At 39.6% G+C, this 14,098-nt stretch overlaps 2 protein-coding genes and 1 long non-coding RNA gene across 3 annotated transcripts in view; 2 read left to right on the forward strand and 1 right to left on the reverse strand.

The window, feature by feature from the left end:
- The window catches only part of LOC140722432 (uncharacterized), a 358,127-nt gene that overhangs the window by 68,201 nt on the left and 275,828 nt on the right, over positions 1-14,098 (reverse strand). The gene's annotated exons all lie outside the window — the stretch shown is intronic.
- LOC140722450 (uncharacterized) overlaps positions 101-14,098 on the forward strand; it is a 48,590-nt gene continuing 34,592 nt past the window's right edge. The window contains exon 1 of the long non-coding RNA XR_012097621.1: positions 101-138. This is a non-coding gene — a long non-coding RNA (uncharacterized lncRNA). The remainder of the gene's footprint in view (positions 139-14,098) is intronic.
- Positions 5,595-7,763, forward strand: LOC140722407 (uncharacterized). Its single transcript, XM_073037160.1, has one exon. It carries the CDS (start codon positions 5,595-5,597, stop codon positions 6,813-6,815), a length of 1,221 nt encoding a protein of 406 aa, XP_072893261.1. The 3' UTR covers positions 6,816-7,763.

Raw genomic sequence — 14,098 nt, forward strand, 5'->3', positions numbered from 1 at the left:
CGTGAGTACCCATAAAGCCGCGCGATTAAAATTTCGCTGTTGTTTGAAGCACCGATCAAATGCGCAGGCGCAGGGTTGCTGCCGTCTCCGATAACTACGCATGCGCGCAGTATACAAAATGTCGGGAGGAGCGGAAAGGTAAGGGCTTTTTCGACTCTAATTGAGTGACAATTGCTGTGAGAACCGGAGACTGTAGCCCGCAAACTCGGCACAGGCAGGTCTTTTTCCTCTCTCTCAGCCCCACGATCCGTACGCGGGCCCCGGGGAGCTTCCGGCTAATCAGGGAATGGGAGCAGATAGATCTCACAAACAGAGCTGAGCTCGAGCAATCTGAATGCAAGGATTAGGAACTCGGAAAAAAGAGAACAAAATCTTTCTATCAGCTGTTGAGAAAATCACCTTTGTTCTGCCTCCAACCGCAGCAAGAGAAAACCGCAGCTGCTGGAAATCCGGAGGAATTTCACACAAAATGCCGGAGGAACTCTTTACCGTAGATGCTGCCCGGCCTGCTGAGTTCCTCCAGCATTTTGTGTGTGTTGCTTGTTCTGGAGTTTTCTACACGTGAGGATATGTTTTGACCTATTCTGTCTGGGTACATAATGATATCAAACAACTTTGCCCTGGGCAACAAGTAGCTTTCAGATCACAAATGTGCCAGACTCCAATGAGACAGACTACTGCCCTTCCCTTCATATTCATTGGCATCACCAAGTTCATCACCGTCAGTCACCTGAGGGAGGGTTCAGGGGAAATATTTATGCCCAATACAGAAACTGGTGTTACCTGTGTGTATTGTGGTGATGCAAAAATTGCTGGAGAATTTGCAAGTGGAAAGAAGGGGAGTGATATTTGGAAGTCCGACTTTTTAAAGCATCATTTAGCAAGAAAATTGCATACAGTGACATGCAAAAATTTGGGCACCTTTCTGTTCCTGTGAATAGCTAAGCGAGTAAAACAATGACCTGATTTCCAAAAGGCATAAAGTTAAAGATGACACACTCTTTAATATTTTAAGCAAGATTACTCTTTTGTATCCATCATTTACAGTTTCAAAATAATAAAAAAGGAAAAGGGCCTGAAGTGAAAGTTTGGGCACCCTGCATGGTCAGTACTTAGTAGCAACCCCTTTGGCAAGTATCACAACTTTAAATGCTTTCTGTAGCCAGCTAAGAGTCTTTCAATTCTTGTTTGGGGATTTTTGCCCATTCTTCCTTGCAAAAGGCTTCTAGTTCTGTGAGATTCTTGGGCCGTCTTGCATGCACTGCTCTTTTGAGGTCTATCCACAGATTTTTGATGATGTTTCGGTCGGGGGACTGTGAGGTCCATGGCAAAATGTTCAGCTTGCGCTTCCTGAGGTAGTCCATTGTGGATTTTGAAGTGCGTTTAGGATCATTATCCTGTTGCAGAAGCCATCCTCTTTTAATTTTCAGCTTTTTTACAGACGATGTGATGTTTGCTTCCAGAATTTGCTAGTATTTAATTGAATTCATTCTTCCCTCTACCAGTGAAATGTTCCCCGTGCCACTGGCTGCAACACAAGCCCAAAGCATGATCAATCCACTCCCATGCTTAACAGTTGGAGAGGTGTTCTTTTCATGAAATTCTGCACCCTTTTTTCTCCAAACATACCTTTGCTCATTGCAGCCAAACAGTTCTTTTTTAACTTCATCAGTCCAGAGGACTTGTTTCCAAAATGCATAAGGCTTGTTTAGATGTTCCTTTCCAAATATCTGAAGCTGAATTTTGTGGCGAGGGCACAGGAAAGTTTTCTTCTGATGTTTCTTCCATGAAAGTCATAGGTGTCCCTGCCTAGCACTCAAGCGTAGGTATCCCTGTGTAGGTGTCCCTGTGCAGTAGAACAGTGCACCACCACTTCAGAGACGGCTAAATATTCCTGAAGGTCTTTTGCAGTCAAACGGGGGTTTTGATTTCCCTTTCTGGTAATCCTACGAGCAGTTCTCTCTGAAGGATTTCTTGGTCTTCCAGACCTCAACTTGACCTCCACCATTCCTGTTAACTGCCATTTCTTAATTACATTACGAACTAAGGAAATGGCTACCTGAAAATGCTTTGCTGTCTTCTTACAGCCTTCTCCTGCTTCGTGGGCATCATGTATTTTAATTTTCAGAGTGCTAGGCAGGGACTTAGAGGAGCCCATGGCTCTGATTGTTGGGACGAGGTTTGTGGAGTCAGGGTATTTATAGAGCTTTGAAATTTGCAACATCTGGCTTTTCCTCATGAAGACTGTGAACATGCCATTGCTCTAACAAGCTAATTAAGGTCTGAGACCTTGGTAAAAGTTATCTGAGAGCTCAAATCTCTTGGGGTTCCCAAACTTTTGCATGGTGCTCCTTTCCTTTTTTTTTCCACTCTGAAATTGTAAAAACAAAAGTAATACTCTAATCTTGCTTAAAATGTTGAAAATAATGTTTCATCTTTAACTTCATGACTTTTAGAGATCAGTTCATCTTCTCAGGACTTTATTCCTTGGAATGTCGAAGATTGAGGGGCGATTTGATTGTGAAAGAGGGGCATAGATGGTGTAAATTCATTTTGCAATCTTTTTTATTGATTTCCAAATAAAGAATATACAAATCAGAAGAGGAGTTTAACAAGTAGATAATATAAAAGACATATAAACAGCAATAGTAAAAACAAAAATTATATAATATCAAAATCAAATAAGTAAAATATTATGCTGTTATATATACAATGGTTAAAAAAAAACTACAACTCCTCATAATAATCAGAAAAAAAGGATTGGAGATTTTATCGATAAGGAAAAAAAAACCCACTAACTAAACTGAAACAAAAAACAAAAAAAAAGAAAGAGAAAAAAAAGGAAAGAAAAAGAAAGATTGGGCAGTCCAATTGAGGATAAAATTAAAGAAAACAGAGAGAGAGAAAAAAAAACACATCCTTCCAGTCATCTCCAAACCATCATGGATAAGGATTTTCCCCAAAGAGAATTTAAAAAATAAATAAATAAAAATAAATTAAATCATGTGAAAATATTGAATAAAAGGTCGCCAGACTTGTTCAAAATTAAAGGATGTATCAAATGTTCGGCTTCTAATTTTCTCCAAGCTTAGACATGGCATAATGGAGGAGAGCCAATAGAAAACAGTTGGTGGGTTAGATTCTTTCCAATGTAGCAAAATAGCTCTCCTAGCTAGTAAAGTTCAAAAAGCTATCACATGTTGGGTGGAAGCAGACACTTTGCTTGCTTCCTCTGGAATAATCCCAAAAATTGCTGTAAGTGGATTAGGTTGAACATCCATATCTATAACTTTAGATAATATTCCAAACACATCCCTCCAAAAATTATTTAAACTTACACATGACCAAAACATATGAGTTAAAGTAGCCATTTCTGTGTTACATCTGTCACAAATAGGGCTTATATTCAGAAATATATGCGCCAATTTATCTTTGGACATATCTATGTACTATCTTAAACTGAATTAAGATATGTCGTGCGCAGATAAATGAACTATTGACTAAATAATAAATTTTACTCCATTGATTATTTGAAAGTGAATATTGAAGTTCTACTTCCCAGGTACGTTGAACCCTATCATTAGGCGACATGCGAGCATTCATTAACTGTGTATAAATGATAGCTATTAATCGTTTTTGAAAAGGTTTAAACTGAAAAATAACATAACCCAAATTTGAAGAGCAGGCCAAGGGGTAATTCGGTAAAAAATCGCGTAAGAAATTCCTAACCTGTAAATACCTGAAAAAATGTGTATTAGAGATATCATATTTATCCATTAACTGTGAGAAAGACATTAAACAGTCTTGTAAAAACAAATCTAAAAAAGTTTTAATTCCCTTAATTTTCCATGTTAAAAACGCCTTATCTAAAGTTGATGGTATAAAAAAGAAATTAGAATAAATATTACTAGGAAGTAAAGAATCATTTAATTAAAAAAATCTACGAAATTGAAACCAAATTTTTAAAGTATGTTTAAGAATAGGGTTAAGAGCTTGTCTACCTATTCTGGAGAACAAAAACGGAAGAGGAGCTCCTAATAAAGAAGCTAACGAAAACCCCATTACTGAATTTTCCTCCAACTGTAACCATGAAGGGTGATCTTGGTCGTCTGTATCATAAATCCAAAAAGTAATATAACTAATATTAATTGCCCAATAATAAAATCTAAAGTTTGGTAAAGCCAGTCCTCCATCTTTTTTGATTTTTGTAATGAAAGTTTATTTACTCTAGAGCTTTTATTATTCCAAACCTAAGATAAAATCAAAGAATCTATTTTATCAAAAAATGTTTTTGGAACAAAAGAGGCAACTGCTTGAAATATATATAAAAATTTCATTAGAATAACCATTTTTATAGCATTTATTCGACCTGTTAATGACATCAACATAGGTGACCATTTAGAAAGCGCCTGTTGAGTATTTTCAACTAAAGTGAAGGTGTAAATTCAAGCTGGCTTTTACCACTGATTGATGTGGGACTACAACCAGTGGCCATGGGTTAAGCGTGAAAGGTGAAATGTTAAGGGGAACATGAGGGGAAACTTCTTCACACAGACGGTCATCCGGGTGTGGAATGAACAGCCATCATGAGTGGTGCATGTGAGCTCAATTTCAATATTTAAGAGGTTCGTATAGGTACCTGGATGGTAGGGATATGGGAGTGGGCAATTTAAATAGTTCAGCACAAGCTAGATGGCCCAAAGGGCCTGTTTCTGTGTTGTACTTTTCTACAAGAACCTGAAATATTACAAAAATTCACTCTAAGATCTTTTAACAGCTGTGTGGACCAACCATTCATTTTAGCAGGAATTTTTTATATGGCTTTAAAATTGTGGCACTTTAAGTTAATAATACATAAAAGAAGATCCCAGCTGCATGTCAAGAAAGATTGTTTGCGTGAGACTGTTTCAGTTACTGTGGGGCCAGGCACCCATGCAGCTCAGCAGGAGCAGGGAATAATACCAATGGAGAGAGTCAAACTGAGCCAAGGCACAAATTGGAGACAGCAGAAATGCCCCATTCTTTTAGAGACAGGAAGAGCATCAGGGAATTGATGGTCTTTCCAGATACCAGCACTCTGCCCAGTCAGGAGATGATTTCTCTGTCCAACTTGGGTAGAACCTCACTGTAACAGTGTGATACAGATCAAACCTTGGCAACTCAAGTAATCTCATCTGTAATGTTGTCCTACACCCATTGATGGATTTTATAAATCTTTTTACAGGTTAAAAATGAGAAGGAATTTGTCTCCAGGAATCTCAAACATGGCATGCCAGTTTTGTTGTCTCTGTCTAGATGTTTAAGAAATGTGGCAAGGGATTCAATCAACCGTTCTTCATTTGACCAACTGTCATTTTACACAGGAGAAAGGCTGTTCACCTGCTCAGACAGTGGGAGTGGATTCACTCAGTTATCACAATTGAAGGTACATCAACAAGTTCACATTGGCCAAGGCCATTCATCTGTTCTGTGTGTGAGAAAGGATTCAGTTGGTCTTCCCTCCTGTGGACACACCAGTCAGTTCACACCACACCGGGCAGAGGTTGGCCATCTGCTGAACTTCTGGGAAAGGATTCACTCAGTCATCTGACCTAATGGCTCACCAGCAAGTTCACACCAGGGAGCGGCTGTACACCTGCTCAGTCTGTGAGAAGAGATTCACTCACTCTTCCACGCTATGGAAACATCAGCGAGTTCACACTGGGGAGAAGCCGTACACCTGTTCAGTCTGTGGGAAGGGATTCACTGAGTCATCCACCCTACTGGTACATCAGCGAGTTCACACTGGGGAGAGGCCATTCACCTGCTCAGTCTGTAAGAAGAGATTCACTCGGTTATCCCACCTCCAGAGTCATCAGCGAGTTCACACTGGGGAGAGGCCGTTCACCTGCTCAGAATGTGGGAAGGGATTCACTGAGTTATCCAACGTACAGAGTCATCAGCGAGTTCACACTGGGGAGAAGCCGTTCACCTGCTCAGAATGTGGGAAGAGATTCACTGAGTTATCCAACCTACAAAGTCATCAGCGAGTTCACACTGGGGAGAGGCCGTACTCCTGCTCAGAATGTGGGAAAGGATTCACTGAGTTATCCACCCTACAGAGACATCAGCAAGTTCACACTGGGGAGAAGCCATTCACTTGCTCAGTCTGTGGGAAGAGATTCACTCAGTTATCCACCCTACAGAGTCACCAGCGAGTTCACACTGGGGAGAAACCGTTCACCTGCTCAGAATGTGGGAAGAGATTCACTCAGTCATCCACCCTACAGAGACACCAGCGAGTTCACACTGGGGAGAAGCCGTTCACCTGTTCAGTCTGTGGGAAGAGATTCACTGATTCATCCACCCTACAGAGACACCAGCAAATTCACACTGGGGAGAAGCCGTTCACCTGCTCAGTCTGTGGGAAGGGATTCACTCAGTCATCCACCCTACAGAGTCACCAGCGAGTTCACACTGGGGAGAGGCCGTTCATCTGCTCAGTCTGTAGGAAGAGATTCACTCATTTATCCAGCCTACAGAGACATCTGCAAATTCACACTGGGGAGAAGCCGTTCACCTGCACAGTCTGTGGGAAGGGATTCACTCAGTCATCCACCCTACAGAGTCACCAGCGAGTTCACACTGGGGAGAAACCGTTCACCTGCTCAGACTGTGGGAAGGGATTCATTTATTTATCCAGCCTACAGAGACATCGGCGCATTCACACCGAGGAGAAGCCATTCACCTGCTCAGAATGTGGGATAGCATTCACTCAGTCATCCCAACTGCTGGCACACCAGTCAGTTCACAATGGGGAGTGGCCATTGTTATGAATCGCTAGGTTTCGTTTGCTGTAGGCTGTCATTCTGAGAGAGAGATATTAAGGTGATTCAGTCTGATTTGCAGCTTGTTTAGTTTTAAGCGAGGACACAGACACTCAAGAGTCAGACGGCGATGAAAGAGGTAAAATGGAAGGATGAAAACCAGGGAACTAATGGCCAAGGATCACTGTTTGGAACTTTCCTATGCCCACAAGGGTGGATTAATCATCGATTCACCGTACATCGAATGTGTGGTTGTCACCTCGTTTGATCCATAGGAGTGGATCTGATTTGGGGTATCCTGTGAAGACTGCTGATGTGTTAACCCTTGCCTGGGTGTGGTGTGGTAATTCACTTGAAGATGATACCCCTTGTGACAAGTCACTTTGTGTGATAATTAGTATGTGAGATTTTGGAATGATGACAGATAAAATCTACAGCGACTGTTCTCTCATTTTGCCACCATGGAACCTGAGGAATTTGACATAATTGCCTTCTCTCAACATTTACCCTGGATTACAAATATCTCTCTCATCACCTATTCTGTGGATAAACTGAACTTGCCTACTTTACCATCTCAAGACTCTAAGCCTTGATTCCCCCGAGCTCAATAGTTTGGGCAACGCACACAAAATGCTGGTGGAACACAGCAGGCCAGGCAGCATCTATAAGGAGAAGCACTGTCGACGTTTCGGGCCGAGTCCCTTCATCAGGACTAACTGAAAGGAAAGATAGTAAGAGATTTGAAAGTAGGAGGGGAAGGGGGAAATGTGAAAGATAGAAGACCGGAGGGGGTGGGGTGAAGCTGAGAGCCGGAAAGGTGATTGGCAAAAGGGATACAAAACTGGAGAAGGGACAGCATCATGGGACGGGAGGCCTAGGGAGAAAGAAAGGGGGAGGGGGGCACCAGAGGGAGATGGAGAACAGGCAGAGTGATGGGCAGAGAAAGAGGGAACAAAAAATCTAAATATATCACGGATGGAGTGAGAAAGTGAGGAGTGGTGTTAACGGAAGTTAGAAATGTCAATGTTCACGCCATCAGGTTGGAGGCTACCGGTAGATAAGGTGTTGTTCCTCCAACCTGAGTGTGGCTTCATCTTAATAGTAGAGGAGGCCATGGCCTATTCTGCTTTGATAGTTGATGATGCAGCTGATTGTGACATTGTGAAACAGGCTGTGCTCAAAGCTTACGAGTTGGTCCCAGAATCACACAGGAAAAAATTTGGAAATTTGTGAATCAGACTTATCTGGCATTTGCTTCTCAGAAGTCTGTGTGTTTTGACCACTGGTGCATGTATAAAAATATAAATGATGATTTTACAGATAGAAAGAGTTGGTTTTAATTGAAGAATTCGAAAGGTGCGTCCCTGATGACATAAAGACATATTTAAATGAAAAGGATACTGCCACTTTGCAGGAGTCTGCTAGATTAGCAGATGAGTTTGCTTTAACTCCTAAGGTTAAGTTTATCCCGAATAAGAGCTTCCAAAAGAGTAGCAGGGATAACCAGGGCAAACCAGAAATTAAAGTTTGGGCTAGTGATAAGAGTAAGGATGAAGGGAAGCAGTTGAAGGAGAAATATTCTGGTCTTACTTGTTACTGTTGTAGGAAAGCTGGTTATGTGATGGCTAATTGTTCTGTCCTGAAGAAGAAAAAGGAAAAGGAGGCAGTCCCAAATGCCTATGTTGAAGCACCTATAAACCCACAGAGTTCTGAACATTCTGTTGAGGCTCAGTTAAGGTCTGAGTTAAGAAAGGATTCGAACATTTTATGTCAGATGGGATTGTATTAGTAAATGAAAGGTCAACCCCGGTACCAGTGAAAATTCTTCGAGTTACTGGGGCTCCTCAGTCACTCATTCTAGGAGGCTGTGGTGGCCAGTGCTATAATATTTGCTGTTGTGTGCTGGGGCAGCAGGCTAGGGTAGCAGACACCAGCAGAATCAACAAACTCATAAGGCCAGTGATGTTGTGGGGGTGGAACTGGACTCTCTGACGGTGGTGTCTGAAAAGAGGATGCTGTCCAAGTTGCATGCCATCTTGGACAATGACTCCCATCCACTCCATAATGTCCTGGTTAGACACAGGAGTACATTCAGCCAGAGACTCATTCCACCGAGATGTAACACTGAGCGTCATAGGAAGTCATTCTTACCTCTGGCCATCAAACTTTACAACTCCTCCCTCGGAGTGTCAGTCACCCAGAGCCAATAGGCTGGTCCTGGACTTATTTCCACTTGCATGATTAACTTATTATTATTTAATTATTTATGGTTTTATATTGCTATATTTCTTCACTATTCTTGGTTGGTGCGGCTGTAACCAAACCCAATTTCCCTTGGGATCAATAAAGTATGTCTGTCTGTCTGTACGTTAGACAGCGTTCTAAAGTTTGGTGATGAGACTGACACTGCTGAGGTAAATCTTATTAAAGGCATTGGGGGCGGCATGGTTTCCGTGCCATTGCACAAGGTAACTTTACTGTCAGGATTGGTTTCGGGACCTGTTAAGATCAGATTATGCTCTAGTTTACCGGTGGGAGATATTACTTTGCTGTTAGGGAATGACCTGGCAGATGGTAAAGTTGTTCCTGCAGTGCAGTTGACAACTAACCCAACCACTGACGACCCACAGATGGATTTTAACATTTATCCTTCCTGCACAGTAACTTGAAGTATGGCTAAACAGTCTGCTGACACAGACGGTTCTGTGCAGCATGATTCTGATACCCATGATAGCCAAAATCGGGATGCAGGTTATGACGACCAGTCAGGGACTTTTCTGCCTTCATTGTTTCAACAGGATTCAGGTAGTAAGTCTGATGAGAAAGATTTATCCCTGTCTAGGAAGGAGTTTATAGCAGAACAGAACGAAGACCCTGATATTGAAGCTTTAAAAAGAAACAGCTTTCTCAGATGATGAGATTAAGAAAGTGCCAGTAGGGTATTATCTCAAGGATGGTGTGATAATGAGGAAGTGGAGGCCACCTGCTGTACCTTCGAGTGAGGAATGGGCAATTTTTCACCAAGTTGTAGTTCCTAAAGTTTATAGGACTGAAATTTTAACTTTGGCCCACAGTATACCCTTACGTCGACATTTTGGAGTGAATAAAACTAAACAGGATTATCAAAAAATGTTACTGGCCTAATTTGAGGAAAGATGTTGTGACCTTTCGCAGAACCTGTCACACTTGTTAAGTTGTGGGTAAACCTAATCAGGTCACCCCAGTGGCCCCACTGTAGTCTAAACCAGCATTCGGTGAATCCTCTTCAAAATGTATAGTGGATTGTGCTGGCCCTTTGCCAAAGACTAAAGCTGGCCATCAGTATCTGCTAACTATTATGTGTACTGCATCCAGATTCCCAGAGGCAATACCTCTCAGAATTATTAAAGGTAAAACTGGCGAAGGCTATTACCAAGTTTTTTTTTACTTTATTTGGTTTGCCGAATGAAATCCAGTCTGATCAAGGAAGTAATTTTACATCTGGGTTATTCCAGCAGGTAGTTTATGAACTGGGAACTAAACAAATTACAACATTTGCATACCATCCAGAATCACAAGGGGCTTTGGAAAGATTTCATTCTGCCCTCAAAACAATGATTAAGACATATTGTGTTGAAAATGGAAAAGACTGGGATGAAGGAATACATTTGCTTTTGTTCACAGTAAGAGAGTTGGTACAATAATCACTGGGATTTACTCCATTTGAACTTGTATTTGGTTGTAGAGTGAGGGGACCTTTGTCCTTGTTAAAGGAACAATGGATTGATGGGGATGTACCTGTTAACTTGTTAGACTATGTTTAGATCTGGATCTGTTGTTGTTTGTCATCTATATCTGTAATCTGGATGATAGTGTGGTTAACTGGATCAGCAAATTTGAGGATGACAACAAGACTGGGGGTTTAGCGGACTCCGAGAAGACTATCATGGCTTGCAGTGTGATCTGGACCAGGTGGGAAAATGGTTTTAGAAATGGAAAATGGAATTTAATGCAGACCAGTGTGAGTTGTTGCACTTTGGTATGACCTACCAAGGGAGGTCTTTCACAGTGATTGGTCGGGCACGGAGGAGTGTTGTGGAAGAAAGGGACCTGGGCATACAAGTCCTTAATTCACTGAAAGTGGTAGATAGGGATGGAAAGAATGATTTCAGCCCATTGCCTTTAATGAACCAAATTACTGATAACAATAGATGGATGTTATGTTGACTTCTAGAAGACATTGGTGAGGCCTAATTTGAAGTATTGTGTGCAGTTTTGGTCACCTACCTACTGGAAAGATGTAAAAGAAGATCAGAGATTTCAGAGAAAATTCACAAGGATGTTGCCATGTCTGGAGGACTTGGGTTATAAGGAAAGATTGAACAAATCAGGACTTTATTCCTTGGAATGCAGAAGATTGAGGGGAGATTTGATTGTGATATGGAGGCACAGATAGTGTTAATGCAAACTGGCTTTTTCCACGAAGATTGGGTGGGACGACAACCAGAGGCCGTGGGTTAAGGGTGAAAGGTGAAATGTTAAGGGGAACATGAGGGGAAACTTCTTCACACAGACGGTTATCCGGCTGTGGAATGAGCAGCCAGCACAAGAGGTGCATGCGAGCTCGATTTCAACATTTAGATAGATAGATAGATAGATAGATACTTTATTCATCCCCATGGGGAAATTCAACTTTTTTCCAATGTCCCATACACTTGTTGTAGCAAAACTAATTACATACAATACTTAACTCAGTAAAAAAATATGATATGCATCTAAATCACCATCTCAAAAAGCATTAATAATAGCTTTAAAAAGTTCTTAAGTCCTGGCGGTAGAATTGTAAAGCCTAATGGCATTGGGGAGTATTGACCTCTTCATCCTGTCTGAGGAGCATTGCATCGATAGTAACCTGTCGCTGAAACTGCTTCTCTGTCTCTGGATGGTGCTATGTAGAGGATGTTCAGAGTTATCCATAATTGACCGTAGCCTACTCAGCGCTGTTGGTACCTGGATGGTAGAGGTGTGGGAGTGGGCTGTTTAAATAGTTCAGCACAAACTAGATGGCCCAAAGGGCCTGTTTCTGTGTTGAAATTTTTTATGATTGTGACAAGAACCTGAAATAATACAAACATTCACTCTAACCCCTTTTGACAGCTGTGTGAACCAACCAGTCATTTCAGCAGGAATTTTTCATATGGCGTTAAAACTGTGGCACTTAAATTAAATACGGAAGAACAGAAGGGATTAGGTATGCCTTTTACAGTGAAGGAGGTTGAAGAAGCTCTGGGATCACTTCAAAGTAATAAGTCTCCAGGAGAAGATGGTTTTCCACCTGAATTTTATAAAAAGTTTAAAGATTTATTAATTTCTCCCTTTATGGAGTTAATACATCAAGCGGATAGAACGCATAGACTTCCAGAATCTTTTTCAACAGCTATTTTAATAGTATTGCCAAAAAAAGATAGAGACCTTTTAAAGCCAGCATCATATAGACCTATTTCTTTATTAAATACTGATTATAAAATAATACCAAAAATCTTATCTAATAGATTATCTAAATGCTTATCAAAATTAGTGCATATGGATCAAACAGGATTTATCAAAAATAGACAATTGGCAGATAATGTAACCCGGTTAATTAGTATAATCCATTTAGCGCAAAAGAGGGAGGAAACGAGTGTGGCAGTTGCTTTAGATGCAGAAAAAGCATTTGAAAGATTGGAATGGAATTTTTTATTTAAGGTATTGGAAAAATATGGATTAGGAACATCATTTATAAAATGGATTAAAACCTTAAATACTAATCCCAAAGCTAAAGTAGTGACAAATGGTCAAATTTCGACACCATTTCAGTTAACAAGATCAACTAGGCAAGGTTGTCCATTATCACCTGCTTTGTTTGTGTTGGCAATAGAGCCATTAGCTGAATTAATTAGAATGGACCCAGATATTAAGGGTTTCAGAGTTAATCAGGGAGCATACAAGATTAATTTATTTGCTGATGATGTTCTACTTTATTTAACAGATCCATTACATTCATTATGTAAATTATCTTATAGATTAGAAGAATATGGGAAAATATCAGGTTATAAAGTAAATTGGGATGAAAGTGAAATTTTACCTCTTACTAATGGAGATTATAGTCAATGTTGATTAATAACTCAATTTAGATGGCCGGCAAATGGTATAAAATATTTAGGTATAAGAGTTGATAATGATATAAAAAACTTATACAAATTAAATTATTCACCACTGTTGAAAAAAATTCAGGAAGATCTTGATAAATGGATGGCATTACCAATAACATTAGTAGGTAGAGTAAATACTATAAAAATGAATATATTCCCGAGACTACAATATTTATTTCAATCATTACCAATACAATTACCCCAGAAGTTTTTTCAAGAGTTAAACAAATATGTGAGGAGGTTTCTCTGGAAAGGTAAGATGTCAAGAATATCGTTGGAAAAATTGACATGGAAATTTGATCTAGGAGGGTTACAACTTCCAAATTTTAAGAATTATTATAAAGCAAATCAACTTAGATTTATTGCATCTTTTTTTGAGAAAGATAAACCGGCATGGATTAGAATAGAACTAGATAAAATAGGAGAAAACGTACCAGAAGATTTTATATATAAATGGGAATCTAAATGGATACGGGAAAAGAAAGAATCTTCTATATTAAAACATTTGATTAATTTATGGAATAGGATAAATGTTGATGATGAGACAAAAAAATCTTTATAAGCAAAGAGATCTTTAATTCAAAATAGACTTATTCCTTTTACAATGGACAATCAACTTTTATATAATTGGTTTCAAAAAGGGATTAGATACATAGGAGATTGTTTTGAAGGAGGTATATTAATGTCATTCGATCAATTAAAGAATAAATATAAAGTATCAAGTAACACTTTATTTTGTTACTTTCAACTAGGGGCTTATATAAGAGAAAATCTAGGTTAAACAATGTTATTGCCGAAATCTAATGAAATAGAAATTTTAATTCAAAAAGGAAGTATTAAAAAATTTATATCTTGTATGTATAATCTGATTCAAAAACAGGCAATTAAACAAGGAGTCCATAAGTCAAGACAAAAATGGGAAAGTGATTTGAATATTAAAATTGAAGAAACAAATTGGTCAAGAATATGTCTTGATAGTATGACAAATACAATAAATGTTCGGTTAAGATTAGTGCAATATAACTTTCTACATCAATTATATATTACACCACAAAAAATAAATAAATTAAATCCAAGTTTATCTGATCAGTGTTTCAGATGTAACCAAGAAACTGGTACATT

The sequence above is a fragment of the Hemitrygon akajei genome, unplaced genomic scaffold (assembly GCF_048418815.1).
Source record: "Hemitrygon akajei unplaced genomic scaffold, sHemAka1.3 Scf000077, whole genome shotgun sequence".
NCBI lineage: Eukaryota > Metazoa > Chordata > Chondrichthyes > Myliobatiformes > Dasyatidae > Hemitrygon > Hemitrygon akajei.

Bases quoted from the DNA above. Each gene is read 5' to 3' on its own strand.
- LOC140722407 (XM_073037160.1), top strand. From the start codon at position 5,595: ATGGCTCACCAGCAAGTTCACACCAGGGAGCGGCTGTACACCTGCTCA.